The 21,720-nt window shown below is 35.5% G+C and overlaps 1 protein-coding gene across 6 annotated transcripts; it reads right to left on the reverse strand.

The window, feature by feature from the left end:
- Nucleotides 1-7,164: 7,164 nt before the first annotated feature.
- On the reverse strand, nt 7,165-21,471 carry LOC114311612 (U-box domain-containing protein kinase family protein). 6 transcript variants are annotated; one of them, XM_028257738.2, is made up of 9 exons: nt 21,166-21,471; nt 20,899-21,081; nt 20,078-20,199; nt 19,683-19,804; nt 19,292-19,396; nt 17,848-18,136; nt 13,171-13,698; nt 7,836-8,585; nt 7,165-7,469 (listed from the first exon to the last, which is right to left on the reverse strand). In XM_028257738.2, exons 2-9 carry the CDS (start codon nt 21,068-21,070, stop codon nt 7,287-7,289), a joined length of 2,271 nt encoding a protein of 756 aa, XP_028113539.2. In that variant the 5' UTR covers nt 21,071-21,081; nt 21,166-21,471; the 3' UTR covers nt 7,165-7,286. The 6 variants fall into 6 exon arrangements, with proteins under 6 accessions (XP_028113539.2, XP_082738371.1, XP_028113538.2 ...); XM_082882245.1 differs by having other exon boundaries at nt 20,084-20,199; nt 21,166-21,434; XM_028257737.2 differs by having other exon boundaries at nt 20,899-21,463.
- Nucleotides 21,472-21,720: the final 249 nt, after the last annotated feature.

A 21,720-nucleotide genomic window follows, 5' to 3' on the forward strand; every position in this document is an offset into this window, starting at 1 on the left:
GGCTCGATTTTGGTAGTCGGCCGACACTGAAAGTTGCCGACCAGCCATTTCTTCCTGCAGAACACTGGTTTTGCTGCAGCAGAGGACAGACAGTGCATGGCAAGGCATGTACAAGACAATGTATACACGACCGCCCTCCCTATCATACTAAGAACTCAATGGAGTATGGCCCTCGACCCTCGAGCCACCAATCGCGCATTTCGATGCATGATGGCCAAAGATGTCAAGTGTGCAAATCAATATGAATGAATGCTACACACTCTATCATGTTGAATCAAGAGTGTCGGTGACCGAGGATTGAGGTACGTTTCGTCACTTCAAATACGAACATCCCTCATTCCTCATGTTTGGTTTGACACCCCAAACCAAACACAATGCAATGCATGCAAGTATGCCAAATATAGTGCAATGCATGCAAACAATGCAACATGAGCATGCCAACTCAAAGTAATGCAATGTAACATGAATATGCCAAGTGCAACATGGCTCAAGCATGCACACAAAGGCTAAAGTAGCGAGCATGCCAAATGCAAGGCAACCTACACGAGCATGTGACAAAAGGTAAACTAGCAAGTATGCAACAAGATGTACCATTTAAGCATGCGGCTATATAAAAAGACGGACTTAGACCATAGTGGGAAGACCTCAGCCACGTTCAAAACAGTAGCCAAAGTGATGAATTAAGGCGCCGAAAGGGCAAAACACGCATGTTCACACATTGATCCATAAACTATGCAACAATGCATAATCCTCAAATATGAGTGAGATGCGATAAACATGAGAATATGACAATGCAATAGGCTCTGAAATCATGTTAAGAATGATGCCAAATCAACTAAACAAGACAAACATGGCATGCTAATGGACTTAAAGCTCAAAGCTAGCCAAAGGACTTGAACCATGGCCATATCAACCAAGCCCCAAAGGACCAAGGTGACCCAAAACAGTCCCATGGCAGGCCAAAATAATGCTAGAACATGCATGGGATGAGGCCAAAACATGCCAGGAAATGGGCGCAAAAATGAGGGGCATTCAAAGCCGCAAAGAGAGCACTCCACTACAACTACCTCAACCACACATGGCATGGATTATTCAAAGAAAAGCAGAGCTATAATATGCCAAAAGGAGCCCCAAAACCCACTGATATAGCAGCCCAAGGACTTAAACAAAGAGGCATGCACAATGACCTATTTTAAGGCACAAAAGAACAAATCTTCAAAGCTTTGAAAGGATGGTAAATGCAAGCATACAAGCATGGAGCATGGACTGAAATAGCATGATAAATGATTCCAAATCACTGAAATAACCCAAATAAAGCATGCTCATGACTCATACACTCAAAGCTAACAAGCTAGGATACATGGTGGCTATACGAAACATGGAAAACATGACCAAATCAATACCAAACAGAGCTTAAACATGTCAAAACATGGATAAGACCTTCATGAAGTCAAGCTAAAACATGCAAGTATGATGGTCTAAATGCATGATACATGTTATGACAATAGAGGGGATTACAAAGCAAGTGCATGATGCAAACAATAGGCCATCGAACCAACATGAAACAGAGGTCTAACATGATAGACTAACACCAAATACCCTCTGAAATGGAGCCAAATAAAGCTATGCAAACATGCTACCTTTATGAGCCCTAAATGCAGGCAAATGAGTCACAAGGGGAGAGGGGTGTCCCTCCCCTATACAAGACCTCAAAATCACTTCTTCACCACTGAAAATCCTCTGGATTTCAGTGGTGAGAAGGTCAATACACGAAGGGTTCCAAAGCCCAAAGAGGAAGGCACAAAAGGGGTCAAACAAGGCTTAAGAGGGGGTAGACAACCCCCAACACCAAAATGACCTTAAGAAACTATAACAAGCATGAAAATACAGAACTTTTATCAGTTATACACTAAGCTCGAAACAATATGAAAATAGGTCTAAAACCTTAAGCAAAAATGGGGAATAAAAAGGTAAGTTCTCACCCTTGAAGAACACTTCAAGAACACCAACTCCAGCACCTCTTTTTGATCAAAAACCAACTCAAAACTCTGAAATCAACCCCTTAAAACCTCAGTAACCAAAGTATAGTGTAACACTAGGTGTCTTAGTGCAAAACTAAGAACAAAAACCCCTTTAGAACACTATTACACACACAACTATATAGAGAGAAGGAGATATGGAGAGAGAGTGATATATATCGTATATCACAGGTTGTTCAACCTTTGGAAAGGGATGAGAGGCCCTCCTTTTATAGGAATTCAATTCCTAAGCTTCTTGGAGAAGCCAACACAAGGGAGCAAATCCCTTCATACACGTGTATGGAGGGGGTGTATTGTGAATGCCAGTTGTGACAGCTGGCATAAAATATTTGCCAAAAGCAGATGGAAAGGGGTCGGCTGGAAAATATGGCCAATTGACCAAAATCTTTGGCCGGTAGTAAGAAAACAGGACCGGTGGCCTCAAGCCAAGGCCAATGAGATGTGGGGATGGCCAACAAGCCATTCCCTGCCCTCAGAAGCAAAAACACAAGTGTTTAGTGCACAACCAAGCACAAAACAAACAAGTCGAGAGGTCTTGAGGCAAGGCGCGCAACCGAAACCTCCGAGAACTCAAGACGAACACGAACATGGATGATCACCGAGTGTTCAAACGGTGACGTCCAACTCTTGAGGACGATCAAAAATGGGGTGTCTACAGCTATGGACTAAGGATTTGGGCAGCGCTTTAATCAAGTCGGGTGCCTCACAACCTAGCACCATTTTAGCCCTATCCAATGCCATCACCAAGCACGACATGCCTCTGTTCAGACCCACATCCAAGCTCTGGACCAAGTGTAAGTACAACCCTCACTCTGCTCGGTTTGGAGCTTTAGGCCTTGCTAGGTTATGCCCAACCCACCAGTTCAGTGGAAATCTACCTTTCAAACTTACATATTGCTCTTGATATCAAAGAAATAGTTTCCTTCCAAGTTGAGACATCACAGGGAGCATCTTAATGATAAATCAAAGAAATTGTACCATACTATTGTAATTATTATACATTATGATAAATCAAATTAAATCAAAGAAAGTTGTATATATATCCCAATCAAGTGGGGTTATGTATGGTGAAGTTAAAAGAAAATATTTTCTTTTAGCCATTTGAATTTTTTTATTTTTTTAAGGGTATATTACAAACACACCCCTTGAGATTTACTTAAATTACAAATTACCCCCTGTGATTTTAAAAATTACATTATGCCTCCTAAGGTTTCTAATTTCATAACAAATATGTCATTTTATTAATAAATTATCAAGTTAATTAACAGTTTTTAATAATGTTAAATTTTATTTCAATTAATAATTCAGATAATTTTATTATTGTATAGGTGAACAATTAGAAATTTTACTTTTTCAATTAATTCTGTTAAATAAAAAATTATGACAGGGAGGTATTTGTAATTTTCCAAACCACAGGGAACAATTCGTATTTTAAGCATATCTCATAGGGTGTATTTGTAATTTACCTTTTTTTAAATATTGGGAAGAGGTTGAAAACCAATTACAAATTCAAAGCAAGAGCAAATATAATTGGGGATCAAAGTTCAACTTTATGAATTCCTTCCATTGATGCAATCCACCTGCAAATATTTTGCTGCTTTTGCAGACCTTCCACCTCTCTATTTGGCTTCTCCTTCAAACTCTCATAAATGCTTCATAGGCTCTGCGAGTAATTTGAGTGCCAACAAAACATGCCAACATATCATGAAAAACAAACCTAGAGTATCATCAAGATCAAACTATACACACAGCCCACCCATTGTACAAAAACTGCATGGACCGGTGAGTCAAATTCGAGCACCTGTAGAGGGCTATCATTCTTCCAAACCCTGTCTTACCTTCAGACAATCACTTAAGCAATGGATCAAAGTTTTAGCCCCTTCCTCATAGAGACAGAGCTCGCAAACATCATCCATTTGAATTTTCTTGTAACTATAGCAGCCCCTTCACCGGCACAATGTTAGAACATGCTTTCCATATGCAATTTTTTTCTTTTCTTACATTTGGTGAGACCTTCAAATGCCAAATTTTCTTCCAAATTATGTTAGCAGCTAGCCAGGCCCCCATCAGAGAAATTAGCTACATAGAACCATCTTACACGGATTACCATTTCCAAATGATATGCCTAACTGACAGCAAATAATTCGTTCTTCGTATAACGCCATAGGGGCATACAGATACAACTTCCCAATTCCAACACCCCTTACTACTATTACCAATAAGATCATTCATTGTTGCATCCAAAGGGAGTGAAGAAGGAGGGAGGTTTAATATGCTTGAAAATGTATGGTCTGGGTACCCATTTGTCTCCTCCCCTGCATGTAACACTTAAACCTGTTACCCATCCACCCCTCCATCCTAAACCTGCTTCTAAAAGAGGATTCACATTATGAATACTCCTCCAAGTAAAAGACGGATTGGAACCCAATTGAACACTCTAAAAAATCAATGTAGGAAAGTATTCAGCTTTCAATATCCATGCCAACACAGATTCTAGCTGGATGCCACAACAACCTTCATCCTTGCTTTGTGAGCAAAGCTTTGTTAAAAGCTATTAGGGAACGAAACCCCATTCAACTCTTACATTTTGATTTTCAGAGACTGCCCTAGTTTTTCCGTTGGAACTTATTTGTCTATTCCTTCCAACCCCACCAGTAGCGATAATCTATTTCCCTGCACAACCCTTGAGCTAGTTGGAAACATGACATGACATACGTTGGAATGGCTTGTGCGACCGCCTTAATTAGAATCACCCTCCTTGCTGCCAATAAATTTTTTGTTGTTGCATCCATTGATGATGCACTTCTAAATCTGATCTGATCTTGATATAATCAAACACTTACTTGATCTTCCCACAACCAAGATACTACTTCCTAGAGAATAGGATTGCATACGAACCGAGCTGTTCGAGAGTTGGCTCAGCTCGGCTTGGCTCGTTTAGTAAACAAGCCGAGTTCATGCTCAAATATTAGGCTCGTTTAGTAAATGAGCTGAACTCGAGCTCGAATAAGCTCGGCTCGTCAAGTCAAGCTCAGATTATTTATCTTTATTTAAATTGATTAAATAAATATATTATTTATATATTAAATAATATAAATAATAAAAAAAATCTTATCGAGCCGAACCAAACCGAGCCGAGCTTAAATTTCATGCATATTATCAAGTGAGCCGAACTCGAACCTAATTAGTTATCGAGCCAAGCTCAAACTCAGTAAACGAGCTCAATAAGCAAATGAGGTGAGTTCGAATTCAGCAAAATTTGGTTCGACTCAACTCGTTTACAACCCTACTAGAGACTACCATATTGCAATACCTCAACACCTCTCACGGTTTTCACGGGCTGGGGAGTGCAGCAGGATTTGTTGTGTTGCCAAACAGTAGCGCTTTGCTGTTGATTTTTCTTTTTCTTTTTCTTTTTTTTTTTTTTTTGGTTATTCTCCTTGGTTTTCCTTTTTTGCTATTGCTAGTTTTTGCAATGATAGTTCCTTGTTTGGCTTTGTTTCAAATCTGTTTTTTACTTTTTATTTTCTAAAGTATAAACTAATTTGATAAAAATAAATACAAAAAAATAGTTTTAAATTGTCAAAAACTATTTTCGCTCCAAAAAAGAAAAAAAACATAAAAATGATGAGTGTTTTTTATGTTGTTCCTTTTATTCACCAAACTAGTTTTTAGTTTTCTTAAAAAATAAAAAAGAAATGGAAACAAAACCAAACAAGTTGAGTGTTTATTTATTTTTATTTTTTGATAATTCACAAATACCCCACAAAATTAAATGTAATGCAAGGAAAAAATTTATTGACACATTTTTTGTTTTATTTTTGAGAATGCATATGAGTTGGGATTTAAGGTGTATGTATTGATTATTGTATTTTTGGTATTTTTAAAAAAGTCAAATAAGATTATATATATATATATATATATATATATATTTTGACATTGATATTTATTGGAGTATAACTACCTATTTTTATTGTCCACATGCAATGGCATATAATCTATAGATATTTATCATTATTTGATGATATAATGATGTACTTGGGGAAATCAGCAGCAAAGCGCTGCCGTTTTGATGGCACAACAAATCCTGCTGCGCTTGAAGAGCAGCAGGTACCCCATCCCGATTTTCACATAACAAATCCTGCTGCGCTTGGAAAGCAGCAGGTACCCCATCCCGGTTTTCACATCATCATACCGAGAAAGGATCCTCTAGAGTTTTTTTTCCTTAAAGTTTCCTAGAGTGGTGTGTTGTATGGTTGAGATTTAATGACAAGTCACATCAATTTTTTAGCATTAAATCTCACCCATACAACACACCACTTTAGGAAAAAAAAAACTCTAGAGGATCCTTGGTGCATCATACCGAAGGCCGCTCATAGCACTGCAATATGATTTTTATTTTATTTTATTCTTAATAAATGGATTTGGTCTCATTTATTCAAAACATGCATTGTGGCATTTGGTTTTATTTTAAAAACTGTTTTGTGTTTTTAATCTGCATGAAAAAAAAAAAGAAAAAAAAAAAGTCTAGTCCCAAATAAAAAACCATGTTTAGGTTTGTATGGTGTATTGAGCCACCGTCGCAATCCGAGAATGACGCCACCATCGCAATCTAGGTATGCCCTTATGCTTTGTTGCAGCCAAAAAAAATAAAAAAAATAAAAACATTTTTGTATTTTTTTAATCTTTCGTAAAAAAATAAATTCAGATTGCTTCACATGAGCATCCAGATTAAATACATTTAAATAATAAAAAAATTGATTAACATCTGAAAGAAATTTACTTTAAAAAAATAATAATATCAAAAAAACAAAAAACAGAAAAAACCGTTTTTGAAAACCAAACCAAACAATTTTCCAACATAAGGTTAAGTAGGGTCTTGCCATTGATTTGCACAGCTGGATTTTAGTTGCCCTTCACAATTTGGATTGGAGTGGGTCAGAGTTGAAGTCTTGTAGGTTAGATTGTTCTGAATTGGCTGGTGGTTCTTCAGGAGTCTGTTCTGCATTGTTACTCAAATGCGACACATCCATCTCTTTTCAAACAATATACCAAACACCACTCCACAAAGACAACTGAAAATTTTGAAGTTGGTAATACAATACATATATATACACCCTGCATATATTCTTAAAATTTTTGGTATTGAACTTGAAATCATGATTTCACCTTTTACTATGTAAAAGTATACAAAATGTGCATTCATATATGTGTAAAACTAACACATCAAAAAAAAAAAAAAAAAAATTAGGAATTTTGCAGCCATTCCTGAATAGCATAGTAAAGGGCATAATTGGGGAGCAGATCACAGTGGTCAAGTTTAAGATTTGTCAATGGTGAAGTATCGTGGCCTCTATTCAACCATCCTTTTATGGCATCTGCTTCATATGTAAAACCATCTGCGGCAATGTGTGGATCTTTCATGACTTCCTGCATATTTAAATACCAAAAAACAGCAGAGACAAGAAGGGCGAAAAATGAATATAAATCATAGCTTTAACAGAAATCATGGTTATACATACATAGCTGCACATTAACTTAGTATATGAAGAGCACAGACATCGTTTTAATGGAGAAGGCAGAAGAAAATTTTGCTAACCAACCTTTTCAGCTGTCTCTATAAGAAATTTATGGGAACATCTTATGAGACATGCAGAGCAGTGTGTAACTGGTGATTGGGAAAATGACAATGATGTATAATAGTAACCAAACTCTGAAATAGTACATGGTGACAATTCCATAAGGAAAATGAGCATACAAATGGATAAAACATTCATAATATTGCATGGTTGTTACCTGGAAAATGGGACAAACAAAATGAGAGGGAATGCGGCGAGGACCCTTGTAGTCTAGGTTTGATGAAGTGCTTAATTCCCTCATCAACACAATCGCACTTTGTACTTCTGACACAAGGTCTGGCCGATCCTCCAGCTTATTCTCGCAGCACCTCAATGCCAAGCGAGCTAAAGTTTTCACTTCCTCAAGTGGCCACTCCCCAGCCGAATGGTCCAGCACTGTATTAAAATTATCCCATTCTAGTGCACATTTCACATCTTTCACTACCCCTAACGCTGGTCTTCCGGTTAAAAGCCGCAATAGTACAATTCCAAATGAGTACACATCAGATTCTGCAGTAAGTTCTCCAGTCTCAAGAAATTGTGGGTCCATATACACTGAGCCCTCGGGGGCAATTTTATCACATAATGTGGTCATGTAAGTTTGGTTCTCATCTTGGGAAATCAAACGATAGACACTCAAATCACTGAGTTTGCTGACAAAGTTGTCATCAAGGAGGATATTTGTGGGTTTCAAATTCCCATGAATGATACAAGGCCTACTGGAGTGGAGGAAGATAAGAACAGAGCATATCTCACTAGCAATTTTTATTCGCGTTTGCCATGAAAGAGGGGGAGTTTTACCCTGGCAGGCAAAGTGATCTTCAAGGCTTCCATTTCCAAGGTACTCATAAATAAGTGACTTAGACTCTGGACAGGTTCCAATCAAGGTTACAAGGTTTGGATGCCTCACCTTACTCAAAACCCAAGCCTGTATTCAAACCAACAGAGGCACAGTCAAAGAAACTGACAATTTTGTCAAGGAAAACACAAGCTATCCAGGACATGACATAGCACTTTTGTATCAGAGCTAATATGACATCAAGCAGATCTTACAATCGTGCTTAAAATTAATAAAATTTGGATACAGTTTAGTTGCCATCAAACTACCCAGTCAGACTAAACTACAGTGTTTTTGTTTGTTTGTTTGTTTGTTTTGTTTTTTTTTTTTTTTTTCCCCTAGTTGCCAAGCAGGGACAAATCCCATTTGCCTTATCTTCCATGAAAATTACTTCAGGTTTAAAGATTGTTCTCTTAGATCCTGACAATTATATTCTTCAATCTTTAAACTACATCCTATAGAGCCTAAAAAGATCTCCAGTGACATAAGAAAAGACATTTGAAAAATGAATCAGAATTTAACCACAAAAAAATATATTTATATCTGTATAATAAAACAGGATGGTTTTCAAAAATATCTAAAAGATACAATTGCTTAGAACGGTGTGGATTGACCTAATTAAAGATTGAACGGCAGAGATTGCCTGAACTTCTTACCGAAACAATTGTTAACTTTTATTTTACATAATCCCATATCGGGAAAAGAAGGAAAAAGTAAATTGTTTCACTTATATAAAGTGAATCTTATGGTCCCATTTAATATTGCCCTGTTGTGCATTTAAATTTTAAAAGATTTAATTAATTAATTTTTGTATAAGTTAGTTAGTTTTTTAACTTAGCCAATTAGGTTGAACCGTTTTCAATTTGATTGATTCACTAGTTTAACCGTTATTTTAGCAATATTATCAAAATATATTGATTAGATTTGTTTGAGTCGAAATAAACTTCTCACCTAGACAATTATTAGGGAAAAAATGATTGAGTGAGTTGTTTCACTCATATAAATTGAACCTTATACTCCCATTTAATATTGCAGTGTTTTTCATACTTTAGTTCAATACAATTTAGATTTTAAAAGTTTCAATTAATCAATTTTTGTGTGAGTTGGTTGGTTTTCTAACCCGGCTGGATAGCTTGATTCGAAATAAACTTCTTGTTCAAACAATTGTTAACTTTTATTTTACACAATATGATATCGAGAAAAGAAGAAAAAAGTGAGTTGCTTCACTTATATAAAGTTAACCTTATGGTCCCATTTAATATTGTATTGTTGTACATGCTTCAGTTCAAGATAGTTTGAATTTTAAAATAAAATTTAAAAGTTTTAATTAATTATTTTTTGTGTAAATTAGTTGGTTTTTTGACTTAGCCGATTAGGTTAAATTATTTTCGGTTTGACTAATTTGCTAATTTAACCGTGATTTTAGCAGTTTTATCAATATATATTGGTTAAATTTATTTGATTCGAAATAAACTTTTCACCTAAACAATTATTAGCTTTTAATTTACACAATCTCACATCAGGAAAAGAATGATTAAGTTGTTTTACTTATATAAAATAAACCTTATACTCCCATTTAATATTTGTATTTTTGTTCATATTTCAGTTCATTACAATTTAAATTTTAAAATTTTCAATTAATTAATTTTTGTGTGAGTTGGTTTGTTTTCTAACTCGGCCAGATAGCTTGATTTGAAATAAACTTCCCACCCAAACAATTGTTAACTTCTATTTTACACAATCTCACATTGGAAAAAGAATAAAAAAGTGAGTTGTTTCACTTATATAACATGAATTTTATGATTCCATTTAATAGTATAGTGTTATGCATATTTTAGTTCAAGACAGTTTAAATTTTAAAATAATGTTAAAAATTAATTAATTTGTGTCGGTTGGTCTTTTGACTTAGTCAATTAGGCTGAACCGTCTTTGATTTGACTAATTCGCTGATTTAACTGCGATTTTTGAGAGTGAATTAGGCACAGATTATCCCTAGTTTATATATATATATATAAAAAAAAAAAGAGAGAAAAAAACCTAATTCGATGGTTTGGAAAACGAATGTCTTTTTCTTTGTTGGATATTGGAGGCAAAGCAGGCACATTACCAAACCAAACTTAGCATTGTCTCCCAATCATGTAGGGTCGTCAGCTACATGAATGTGTCCAATTAAATTAAACAAACTAATTACTTTTCACTGCCATATGTCAAGTTGGGTCTTCCACTCCCCTTACCATCTCCATTTATAGTGATCCTATACATCTTCCTTACTGTTGCATCTACGAGTCTTTGTTGTACATGACCAAACCATCTTAACCTGTTTTCTTTCAACTTATCTTCGATGATTGCTACTCCTACCATTGCACGAACATGTTCATTTTAAATCTATCTTTTTCTAGTTTTATCACATCCATCTAAGGTTTCTCATCTCAACTACACTCATTTTATACACATGTTCTTTCTTAGTTGCCTAACACTCTATTCCGTACTGCATCATTAGCCTTGTAACAGTTATATAAAATTTTCCTTTCGATTTTGTTGGTATTCATCGATCACATAATATGCCAAACACACTCATCTAATTGAGCCAACCTACGTTGATTATATGAATTACATCATCTCAAACCTCACCATCCTTGTTAAGAACCAAACCAATAACAAAAATATTCACTATTTGTTATCTCCTGATTTTCAATTTTCACTTTATTATTTCCACTTCTTTGTTGCTAAAGTTATACCCATATATTCAGTTTTATTTCTACGAATTTAAATCCTTTTTACTTGAGTATTCCTTTCCAAATTTATAATTTAGTGTTAATTCCTTCCTTAGTTTCATCTATTAAAACGATATCTTCATCGAACAATATACACTATGGGAAGTCATCTTGCATGTGTTTTGTTAATTCATCCATGACCAAGGTAATAAGTAAGAACTCAAAGCAGATACTTGATGCAACCCACAATGATTGGGAACTCACTAATTTCTCCTACAAATGATCTAATTGTAGTTCTAGCTTCAATAGACATGTCTTTTATCACATCCATATATCCTTTGGTTACACCCTTTTCTCCAACACTCACCATTTTATATATCTAAGAACCCTATCATAAGCTTTTTCTAGATTTATAAAAGCTATACATAGATCCCTCTTTCTCTTTCTGTACTTTTCTATTAATCTTCATAGTATAAATTGTTTCCATAATTGATCTACCCAACATAAATCTAAATTGGTTCTCAAACACGATTATTGTTATCCTTATGCGATGTTCAATCACTCTCTCTTACAATTTCATTGTATGGCTTATTAACTTAATGGCCCTATAGCAGTTTTAGATATCTCCTTTATTTTAATATATAAGCACTAAAAACTTTTAATCTACTCATCATACATTTTTCTAGTCATTAGAATTTTGTTAACTAAGACACAACCCTCCTTATCTAAGCATTTTCAAGCCTCAATAGGAATACAATATGGTCTTAATGCCTTAATTTCATCTTCTTCAGTGTCACTTTGACCGCAAACTCCCTTAATTAACGATCACATCTATATTTCGTATCAATGCTATCGTATTCATATCCCTTTAAATTTTCTAAATGTTTCTCATTTAACAGTTTCTCAAAATAACTTTTCCACATCTCCCTGTCTTTCACTAATACCCTTCAATCTTCACTTTTTATACAACCCAATTAAAGTTTCTTGTTTTTCTTTCTCTTGATTTAGCAAGTTTGTAAATATTCTTTTCTCCATCTTTACCATCAAATCTAGTATAAACATTGTCATAAGCTTTTAACTAAGCATCTTTCTAATTATCCTTTTTCAACCTCTTTATTAGCTAGCTTGTATCTCTTAAAGTGGGAAGATACAGTGCAATTTAAAAGGGAAAACAAGCCAAGTAATTACTATCACCTAAGAAATGACAGCAAAAAAAAAAAATAGTATAAGATCTCTTAGGCAGGATATCCAACAATTGAGCACTATTACGAATACACTTTACAAAGCAATAACTGAATGTGTGAGCACAATTAAACATTGACTGAAGCTGGACTAATGGTGATATGCAATAGTTGTCGACAAAATGGTATATGATCTCTTAAGCAGGATATCCAACAATTGAGCACTATTATGAATACACTATACAAAGAAATAACTGAATGCATGAGCATAATTGAACATTGACTCAAGCTGGACTAATGGTGATATGCAATAGTTGTCAACCAGAGGCACAGCCGCAAGGAGATGCCTCCCACAAACAGTATTTTTATTATCATTACTCATACATACTTCTATAAACTCAACCACTACAGCCCGAATCAAATTAAGAAACCAAACCTAGCCAATCAAACACTCGAAAAATATAAACTTCCTCATATTAATATAGAAAACAACTAAAAAAAAAAATTAATAACCCAACCATGTTGGGAATTGGTTTCAATATCCAACAATAGTTAAAGAGGAAGATGATAATGTTGAAGCTACCACAAGTCTTTTAGCAAATTCACCATAATATCAGTAACTCAAAACTTTAAATGCTTGCAATTCTACCAAAATAAAAACTTTCATCCTCAATCCAATTAACCACTAGTTCTCCAAATGGCATGGTTTCCTTTTCTTGCATAATGATCAAGTAGGTATTTGGATATAGATGCATTAATGTCGAGAATTTTGGTATTTACCTTACGCTCAAATTCCACATGACCTTGAGAGCCACAAGAGGGCAGCATCTTAATAGCAACTTTCAGATGGCGAAGAATCCCTTTATAAACACTCCCATATATCCCATCTCCAATCTTCCAGGATGGGTCAAAATCTCGAGTTGCCTCACCAATCTCCGAGAAAGAGAATGCGAAAAACTGTAGCTTCTGTAAGTTTGCAGCATCCTCGTCTACTAATTTCCTTAATCCATTGATTTCTTTAATTGCTTTTTCATGCTCTATCTGTACCTTATCCCGTTTTTCCTTAAAAGTTATTAACAGTTTTACAGCTTGAATGATCTTCTCCTCTAACTCCTTCTCCATAGAATGAGAGTCAATGAGTTGGCTCTCTAGCACTGGCTTTTGGTCACGGATTATCTGGAGTTCTTTTGTATATTGATCATGCTGATTCTTCATCCTTTCCAGTTCTTGCCTTTGTCTGGACAGAACTCCTTCCATTTCTTTGCTTTGCTTTTTCTCCTTCGTGCATGAAATTTCTAATTCTTCAGCCTGTAACAAGGTACGGTAACAGGGAACTTGCATAAGAAAAATGTCACTAATTTACTGTATCTGATACAAGGTAATATATGATTGCATAAATTAAATCAGTGGTTTCTGTAATTTTTTTAGTGTAAATTGATTAAAGCGAGCCAATTTCAAAATATTTATTTGACAATAGATATGTATTTTTCTGTTATGATGATGATTCTAATAAGTATAGCACACACAATTTACAATTCTTTATTGAAAACTTAACCATACAGGTTAAAGCTTACTTTGGAGACCTATAAATTAACATCGGATATTGTTACGCTGCTGGTATTTCATTGCAACCAGAGGGTTAAACTTTTTGTCATGACATACAAAGCAAACTCGACTAAATTTGGGCAATTTGCATGGAGTGCAGGGACATAGTAGACTTAAATATCAGAAGATGTCTCCTTCCAAAGAAGAATACTTTGCAGACCTCACCTTCTCTCAATTCACACCATTTTCTTTTATCTATAAAAAAAAATTAGGATTTTGTCACTCATGCAAATTACTCTTTTGAACAAAATCCTAGACCTTAATCTCTCAACACACAGCTCCATATTCCACCAGCCACAACCACCACCACCAGTGTTTTAAAAGGCGCGCGCAGCGTGAGGCGCAATGAGGTGTAGCCTTGCGCTTCGAACAGGCCAAGGCGAGGCGCAATATGCAAGGCGCAGCTTAGGCGCTAAGGCGAGAGCTTTTTTTCAAGGCGCGAGGGGTGGGCTTTATGGGCTTTACCTATTTTCTACTCCAACTGTTGATTAAGTGCTTTTTTTGTGGGCATACCGACAGGGATTCAAAACTCTTCAATATAAAATAACCAAATGTGGTCAAAAGAGAGCAGAAAGTGATAAAAGATGGAATGCTATGTTTTATATCTTTTATATCTTTTGTTGGATATTATATTTCTAATTTTTAGAAGACTGAACGTTATATTTAAAGATTATCTAAAATGGTCATGATTTTTGAAATTCTATATATATTTGTTATGTTGAAAAGTTTGCCTATTTTATAATTTTGTTTTTCTTCTACTACTTGCACTTCACTTTGGTGAGGCGCGCCTCGCGCCTAGGCTATAGGAGACCTTATCGCCTCGGTGCGCCTAGAGCCTTTTAAAACATTGGACCACCACCACCACTAGCCACCTCCATGAACACCCACTGCTCTGCTACCCCCGTTCCATAGCTCAACAATCTTTTCAATGACCCCAAACATTCAATCGACAAAACAGACAAGGGTTTTGTGATCGAGACAACAGAACTAGTCTGACAACTTTTTGCAGTCAGGAGCAGTGGTAAAACTGAGAATTACCACGTTAGCACAGGCGACTTTTGCTGAAAAATGTCAGAACCAGTGATGATCACTGTAGATTGCTTCACAGATGAAATCATACTCATCTCACACGAAGATCAATGGGTTTTGTCACAAATTTCCAAACGAACAAAGTGACACAAAATGATTTGAACTTGAGAGATCTGTCAACTAGGAATCATAAATCATAAACAGAGAAACCTAGTCCTCGGGACGTTGTAAAAGGAAGAACATTGTTTCTGAGTTTGTACACTAAAAATCATAAATTCAAAGACTGAAAAAATGAACTGGACTTTGGATGGAGGCAGCAGAGGGAGGAGGGGGAAAAGAGGGGAAGGGACGGAGTGGGGAGGTGCTGCTATGTCGAGGAGTGCTGTGGTGGCGGGCTCACATGGAGGTGGAGGTGGCACAGACCAGCGGTGGTTAGTGGGGGTGACTGATGGGCTAGGGTTAGGCTTTGAAAGTTAGAGAAGATAAGGGTATTTTTGGTATTATTTGAAAATTAATGTTGTGAATTGAGAAAAATCAAAATTTTCAAATTGATTGTGGTGTGCACTAAGTAAATAGTGTGAATTGAGAGAATTTGAGGTGTGCATATAGATTCCCCGTTTAGAGACTATGAGAGTTGCATATAGCCTCCACGGCATCTTCACATTTTCATCTTCTCTTATAATATAGCCTCCATGGCATCCTCACTTCTTCATCTTCTCATTGACTCTTCAAATGCTTTCTGTCTTGAATTTTCAGCATCTATGATGGTATGCTTGGGAAGGAGGGGGAGAGGAGGTGATGCAGGACGATTTGGGCAGCAGCAAATATGGGTTTTCTGGGGCTGATTTTCATTAGGTTTTATAGCCGAAATCGCAATAAGAATATAGGGTTTCGAAGGGTTTGTATTGGTTGGGATAAGAGTTTAAGTATAAAAAAATGAGATTGTGGCACTGTTTTAGAGGCTGTTATGAGGCTGTAAATTGTAACAGGAGAGAAGAAGAAGAAAGAAGCTGTAAACAGCGACTCGTGAACAGTAAATTGTAACAGACGAAGAGAAGAAAGAAGAAGACAAATCTAGGAATCACACCTAGAATTCCTTAGGCACCACACTTCGGGTTTGATTGCATCACACAATCCGTAAGAAGCTTCAAAAGGTCTGAAAATTCTCTAAAAATATCAATTTTATTAAATTATAAGAATTACATGGTTTCATATAGAATTAGAAGACTTCCTAAACCAACTGTAACCAAAAGAGGAAACTATTGTTTGACTCTCAAAACTAATCTAAGACTAAGTAAGAAACAGAACAAAGACCAATCAAATAACATAACCAAAAAATGAAACTATCATAATATCTTGGACTTTTAAAACTAATCTAAGATCAAATAAAAAACAAAACAAAGACTAATTAAATTACTTAACCCACAAGACGACCCATGAGCAACCCACAAAACCCATATTTGGAAATTTTGAAAATTATCAAAATACCCCTAACCTTAAAAATGCTAAAAATCATAAAAATAATTATAAAATAAGACTCTAATAATACTAGAAATATAATTATACGTGGTTATTATCTGTTTCTCTTTAAAATCATGCCAAGTTCCAAATGTCGCCTCTACTTTGAATTTACTCTTTCTTGAGCTTCTTATACTCTACATCAGACTCGCATGTAGGTGGAAGTGGAAGTGGCAGTGGTGGGTGGTGGGGTTGGCTGATGGGCAAGGGTTAGGATTTGAAAGTTGGAGAAGATAAGGTAGTTTTGGTATTATTTGAAAATTAATAGTGTGAATTGAGAAAAATAAAAAATAAAAAAATAATAATAATAATTCAAATTGATTGTGGTGTGGACTAAGTAAATGGTGTGAACTGAGAGAATTTGAGGTGTGCAAATAGCTCTCTTTAGAGACTTTTAGAGTGACTAGTATATTTTATCATGCTTTATCTTGCGTATAACCTCCATGGCATCTTCTTCACATTTCCATTGCCTCACTGACTCTTCAAATGCTTTCTGCTTTGAATTTTCAGCATTTATCATAGTGTGCTCTAGTTTATCATATATATCAAAAGTACCTTGTTTGTTGGAGTTTCCTTCCCAAAAAATTCATAAACATTACAAACTAATTAAAAAAATTTAACTAGGAAGGCTTGGAAATTCACTAGAGAGAGTTCAATCAAGTCTAGAGTGCTAGATATGAAAACTTCTCAAATCAAGATCAGTCTTCTTCAACTCATTTGTCACGTAAATATTTTAATAAGTGCACCATTTCTAATTCATATAGGCTCAACCCACAGCAGTAAAAGTATTGAGAGTAGATATGATTGACTAATGCTCCGTTTGTTTGGGCAGAAAGCATTTTCTAATGGAAAACATTTGCTACGGAAAACTTTTTCCATAAAATGTTTTTCGGAAAAAGCATTTTTCTATGTTTGGTGGTGGAGGTGGTGGTGGTGGTGGTGGAACGGTGGTCGTGGACGTGGTGGGGGCGACAGCGGTGGTGATGGCAACGGTGGCGATGGCAACGGTGGCGGTGATGGTGGGCGGTGGCGGTGGCAATGGTAGTGTGGTGGTGGAGGTGAGAGTTGCGGTGGTGGTGTAGTGACATTAGTAAACTTTTAGTCTAGAAAACGTTTTCCATCTTTTAAAAGTGAAAAATATTTTTTGCCCAAATAGGCTTGTTTTCCATTGACTATGGAAAATGTTTTCCATTGATGAATTATACCAAACACCAGAAAATACCAAAAAAAAAAATTCCAGAAAATGTTTTTTGTCCAAACAAACAGAGCATAAATGATTATCTAATATAAAACAGTGCTATATACCAGCAAAATAATAGATGTTGAACAATCAAGCTGGCCTTGGGACTTGTCCACTGAGGATAAAGGTGAATCATCCCCTTTTATCTCATCCATTGACAAGGGGTTTAGTTCTAAAGTACCAACCACTGTGTCTATTGACTTAGGTAACTGCACCAAAACCTGAGAAGTGAACCCCCTTGACATTCCCACCAGTTCATCAGTATCTTCATCTGCATCTTCATGACACTGCAGCAGATTTGTGCCACTGCTACTCGTTGAAGAAGACAATGTCATGATGCTTCGCACATCATACCTTCAAAAAGAAAAATTGTCAGGGTTAGCCTCAGTTGAGATTTATCCCCATGTTCAACAGAATGTGATGTTGTATTTAACTCTGCAAAACAATCTCTGCATCAGTGACATTTTCTATGCTCCCAGGATTTGTCAATGTGATACAAGTGACAGTAGCATACTGTAAGAGGACAACATAAGAAATGAAAGTGAAAACTAAACTACTAATCAATAATCAGTTTTAATGACTTAAATTTCTTGATGAGGTTGTGTAGTAATGATTAAGTCCACAAGACTGATTCATTGTTCGAGGACTCCTTGTCCTCTCTTTGTTTCATGCCTTTTTATTAATAAAACTTCCTTTGTTGATGCTCAAAAAAGAGTCCACAAGTCTGATTGACAGAACAAACTATGTCTTAGAAGGCTTTCCAAGTCTATGGGAAAGCAACCATACAGTTGGAAAATTAACCAACAGAAGACATAAGATGACCAAACCAGATCTTATTCTGCTGGGGACCAGAACTGTAATAGAAGAAGTGTGTAATGACATCAACTCGATCAAAGCCTGGATGTGTGCTACTGCACGTTGCAGTAACAAAAGTCCATTTCTGTATGCATGTGGTGTTCTTCTAGGGAGAATTTTAATTGTCACTACCTTGAATACACTTTAGATAAAACGAGGCAGTTGAGGTGTGCTGGCACAAAGATGATTGACTTTAGGTCAACCAGTGTACATACATAGTATTTGATCAGACCTTGCGGATCATGAGCGTACTACCAATGCCACTATTGAACAGACCATAGACTAGAAATGAGAATGATGCCAACACTATGAATAATAATTAACAATACACGATGAAATTTAAATACTCAATGTGTACAATCCAAAAAAATTTTGATCAATTAGCCAATTGAACAAGCATTACATGGACTGCATGAACCATAAAATCAATTTCTAGGGAGCTAAAGATCAATTTGACGAAGATGTTTCTTGGGTATCTCCCCACCTCCTAATACGTGTCAACAACCAAAAAGTCGAAATGCTCAAGTCCCAACTAATTCAGGTCAACCCCAAGAACCCCTTTTCACCATTATCCGTTACATTGTGGGCCAAGCAAAACACTGTAAGCATATTTTAGTTTAAAAAGATAAATACATATTTAAAATGCCCAAATACCTTGTATATATGAGGCATCCATTGCAAATGAACCAAATATGACAGGATACTGGTGCTTGCTGGGACACAAAGGTTGCTTTCTTGGACTTGGGCTCTGACAGTTTCCTAATAGTTACATTTGATGTGTTTGGGTTAGTAATACGGAACATGACAAAATAGAACAAATATGTGAAGTTTCTTGTCTTAAACAGGCACATAGGCATTAATGTTTGTGATTTCCCAGCAAGATCATTGAAATTCACCATAACCTATGCCAATAAATATGCCAACAACCTAATGTGTTATGAGGAACGCGCCAGCGTACTTTACATCCCTGCAGAACTTATTTATGATCTTCTGTTTTTTACTGTTAGTTAAAAGATATTGAGTAACTGTCGTCGATGTTTCATACTTTGAATAGTGCTTATCTGCTGCGGCTCCCATGACAAGCCATCTGATATCATGCTGAGAAATAATTTGTACAATTCCTTTTTCAACATTGTCCAATTCCATCCACACTGTACCTGCCTGCACCTGAAGAGGCAAACCATAAATCATTGGAAGAACAGCTACAGATTTATTTCAGGAGTTTCAAGTTGTACTTCGTTTGACTCTGAACCCTTGTATAAATAAGAATATTAACAAGTTTAATGAACTTCTAACCATAAAAATTTGATCATGTATTCTATAATTCAAACATTCCCTGCCCTTAAAAATAATTACAGGTCACTATTACATAGTTAATAACAATGCAGTACACTTCAGCAGCAAAGCCATTTTGGTGGAAGGTAATGAGAAAAACAATACCCCTACTTGGGCTAGAATGAGAAGGTATCGATTTAGAAGCTTGTGCATCTTTTGCTGTTCAAGTTCTCGACAGGCCTGGACTGCCTGTTGTTTCAGTTTGTTGGCTGAGAACTTTCCATCTACTGCAAATAAGCAAAGAAAATAGGCATATTAGTGTTTTTTTTTTTTTTTTTTTTTTGAATGCATTACTAGAGTCATCAAAATAAGATAGATGTAACCAAAAAAAAAATTAAATTAAATTAAAAAAAAAATGAGAATTAAAATAACTGTTTACGCCATTCCTTCAAAGTGACTGCTCTTTTTCTCTTTTAGCACCAGAAAATTTGGAATATCGCTCACTTATAAGCATGTTTTCACTAAAAGCTGCATTACATTCTTTACCTCATTCATTTGAATTCAATCTGGTTGACAGGGATCTTGAACAAATAATGAAAATGATGGTTGTTTATTTTCCAATTTAACATGCAACCATCACAGCACTAAGTAAGTTATGCCGGTAGCTTGTGCTCCACTTTCTAAAAAATTTGACAGAATTGGGTCCAATTCTTTTTAATTAAATGCAACACAAATGTATCTCATTTCTATAATAATTAGATAAATGGAATGCAAACTTTGACTGTTATGAATTCTAATCCAGACCCAAAATTCCATCTACAATAGCAGTACGAATTTCAATCTGGAACATGACAAATTGGAAGATTTTAAATCCCATAAAAGTATTGATTTCACAAAGCAATTAACCTCCAAAAATGAACCAATTAACTAGAATTTGGTTCAAGAATGTGTACATAAATTATTATGAATAGAATTCACAGACTTACAGAGAGTGACTAAATGTGCGGGCTCATGAACATGAAGAAGACATAATTTCTTCCCGGGAAAGCTCTTCACTGCCCACAACAGCGTTGATTTGCTTTCCTTCACATTCTTTCCCACCGCCACGAATATTCTGTCTTGGCTCTCAAGCTCAGTCTCGTCCTCACCACCCCCCATCTACTCCAAAGCTACAAAACACTCCTAATGATCAAAACCTTCATATATATGTACATATATATACCATGGAAATTTCAAATTCTATGATCATGTACCCCAATTGGATGCAATTGAAACCCTAGTTCTTGTTTATGGCAGCGGATTGATTGTGAGTTTGAAGACTGATTGGATACTGAAGACGATGATGATGATTATTAGGGTAAACTTTTTAGCAAAGTCTCATTTACTAGTAGGAAAAATGGGGTTAGTGGTCAATTCTATACGACTTTTCCATCATAAAACTAAAGAAAGAAAAGTATTAGACGAAAAACTGAAAACTTTCCCTCACTTTCTTTATTCTTTCTCTTTCAGCTTCTCTCTCCATATATTTCTTTTTCTTTTCTTTTCTTTTCTATTGTCCCTTTTCGTTTGGGCATATTATGTTTTTCCCTCATAATTTAATTTAAATTTGAAAAAAATCAAAAAAAAATATATATATATATATATATATATATATGCAAAATTTGAACTGTATAATAAAATAAATCTTGAGGCTTTAATTTTTCTATTTGTTTTAATATAAATTATTCGTCTATTTTCATTAAGTAATTAAACTCAATATAAATATATATAAAATGTCTAAAATAGTTTTTTTTTTATTGAGTTTAATA

This window comes from Camellia sinensis, chromosome 1 (genome assembly GCF_055761805.1).
Source record: "Camellia sinensis isolate YWXY chromosome 1, ASM5576180v1, whole genome shotgun sequence".
In the NCBI taxonomy this organism is placed as follows: domain Eukaryota; kingdom Viridiplantae; phylum Streptophyta; class Magnoliopsida; order Ericales; family Theaceae; genus Camellia; species Camellia sinensis.

Coding starts and splice junctions, on each gene's coding strand:
- LOC114311612 (XM_028257738.2), bottom strand. CDS start 21,070: ATGGGGGGTGGTGAGGACGAGACTGAGCTTGAGAGCCAAGACAGAATA. Junction 19,397..19,682: donor GCAGATAAGCACTATTCAAA/GTATGAAACATC, acceptor TGTAACTATTAG/GAAACTGTCAGAGCCCAAGT. Junction 18,137..19,291: donor GGATGCCTCATATATACAAG/GTATTTGGGCAT, acceptor TTCTTTTTGAAG/GTATGATGTGCGAAGCATCA.